Raw genomic sequence first — 2,304 nt, forward strand, 5'->3', positions numbered from 1 at the left:
AAAAAAAAAAAAAAAGAATATGCTGCTTCCAATTACACACAGCCCACCCTGGAAAGGAACAATAATTATCTATCTGTAAGAGAAATGAAGATGCTGATTTGGGGGCACAAGTGGGGCACATAAGCAATCTTTAGTAGGATGACAGACCTGAAGAAGATAAAAGAGGATAGCAGTGCCTTTAGGGCTTAATTCAGGTTGCAGCTTCGGGAAAAAAAATCACTGGTCATCTCTGCCTTTGTATCCACAGTGTACTACCACTAAGCATAGCCTGAGAACAAACCACTGGGATGGCCTATACCCTCTCTTAAAATAGATGAAATTCCAAGGACAGGTGCCACAAGGAAAAGGCTACAACTCCCACAGCAGAAAATACATATTTATTATAAAATAATGTTTGTTTCATGATGAGAGTAGAAAAATAACACTATGAGCTACTAAAAAAAGCTCTGAAGCTGAGTCTTTTTGAGCAATGGGGTGAGAGGCTTTGCATCATTCTGGGAGTCCACCAATATGAGGCTCTCTGGGCTCATACAGGACAGGTATGGCACAGAACATATAGGGGCATGTGGCTCAGGTCCTGCTGGAAGCCCAAGGAGCCTAGATGGTCCACATAAGATGCCCTGGCCATGATGATCAAAGAGAAAACTTGAGGTCAGCAGGGAATTGGTTCTGAGAAGGGCCAGGATAAGGATAGCCTTGCCCCTCCCTACACTTCAGTGCAGAAGAGTCTCTCGAGCTGATGGTCCAGGTTTAGAAGATGGTGCCCACTGGCCTTATGCTGGGTTGGTTGCTCAAATGTCTTTGCTGCATCACCTTTCCCAGGAAAACTTGACCCACCAATTCTCACTGGTATGACGCAAGTACCAGAAGTGTGTGTAGTGTCAGCCTGATGGGCTGCTGGCTGAAATTTCTGCACGTCAAATCCTGTCCATACTGATGGCAGAAAGAAAGAAAATGTTAAAAGACCTGTGAATAAGAGCAGCTGGCCTGAACTGTTCTATATTCCAAGCTCTTTGGCCCCAAAGAACGAGGAGAATATCTTCCCTAAGTGGGAAATTTTCTACCTACACTAAACAGAAAAGGCAGTCCCACAGACACCCCTTATCCCCTCCAGAAAAAAAGTCTTCTAGATTCTTCAGGCTTTAGAACATGAATCGCTCCCTGGGATGGGAACCCAACCCTCCAAGGATGGGAAATGGTCCCTCAGCAGTAGTACCTGAAGAAAGCAGCCAGGGTGAGCACTTCAAGTAGCAGCTCTGAGCCACAGAAGAAGAGCAAGATGGCGTTCATGATGGCTTCCAGGCGGAGCACGTAGGTCTGTAGCAGCAAGTAGTAGGAGGCCATCACGGCAGATGGGAAGGTCAAAGCCATGCTAATAACAAGTGGCATCTTTCGCTGGCAGAGGTTTCCCTTTGTACCTGTCAGACACACCCCATGGAGTCACCTCCAAGTGGTCTGTTTTCCCTGGCCTCAGGAGCTGGTGAGAGCTCGGAGCCTGTAGCTCAGTGGTTAGGGTGATGGCCATATATACCAGGGCTGGCAGGTTTGAACCCATCCTGGGCCTGCTAAACAACAGTGACAACCACAACAACAACAACAAAAAATAGCTGGGCGTTGTGGTGGGCATCTGTAGTCCCAGCTACTTGGGAGGCTAAGGCAAGAAAATTGCTTAAGCCCAAGAGTTTAAAGTTGCTATAAGCTGTGACACCATGACACTCTACCAGGGGCGACATAGTGAGACTCTTGTCTCAAAAAAAAAAAAAAAAAAAAGATGGGCTGGTGAGGCAGAGAATAACACTCCTGAATGGAGATATACACATTTATAAGCAGGGTCCCACTCTACTAAAAATTTGAGGCCTTGGGGGAGTTATAAGATTGGAGTCATTTATTCCAGAAGTCCTGTGTCCAGCCTGGCTCCCACTGAAGGGACAAAGGAATCTTTATTTAGGAAAAAAAAAATCTGATTATAAAAATAATACAATCTAACCCCACGACTGCATTAATGTACACAGTGATGATTTAATAAAATAATAATACAATCATTGAAAACTTTACAATTAATATAGAAAATGATTTTAGAGAATACGAAAGTGAAAGACTTCCATGACCCCAGACCCTGAAGACAGTGTCATTACGCAATGATGTAACTGTTTCAAACTTTTTTGTATGTGTATGCTCATGTATTACTGTTTATTATTATAAAAAATATGTAGAATCTGGCTTGGCACCTATGGCTCAAGCGGCTAAGGCGCCAGCCACATACACCTAAGGTGGCGGGTTCAAATCCCCAGCCCGGGCCCGCCA

General features: G+C 44.7%; 1 protein-coding gene across 3 annotated transcripts in view; it reads right to left on the minus strand.

The window, feature by feature from the left end:
* Positions 1–358: 358 nt before the first annotated feature.
* The window catches only part of TMEM216 (transmembrane protein 216), a 5,338-nt gene continuing 3,392 nt past the window's right edge, over positions 359–2,304 (minus strand). The window contains exons 3-4 of one of the 3 annotated variants that reach the window (XM_012810672.2): positions 1,217–1,418; positions 359–933 (exon numbers count right to left, since the gene is read on the minus strand). In XM_012810672.2, the coding sequence (XP_012666126.1) occupies positions 918–933; positions 1,217–1,418 (218 nt within the window). In that variant the 3' untranslated portion in view covers positions 359–917. The remainder of the gene's footprint in view (positions 934–1,216; positions 1,419–2,304) is intronic. The other 2 variants (XM_012810673.2, XM_023518438.1) reach the window with 2 other exon arrangements.

Source organism: Otolemur garnettii, unplaced genomic scaffold, assembly GCF_000181295.1.
Source record: "Otolemur garnettii isolate 467f Iridium unplaced genomic scaffold, OtoGar3 scaffold00140, whole genome shotgun sequence".
NCBI lineage: Eukaryota > Metazoa > Chordata > Mammalia > Primates > Galagidae > Otolemur > Otolemur garnettii.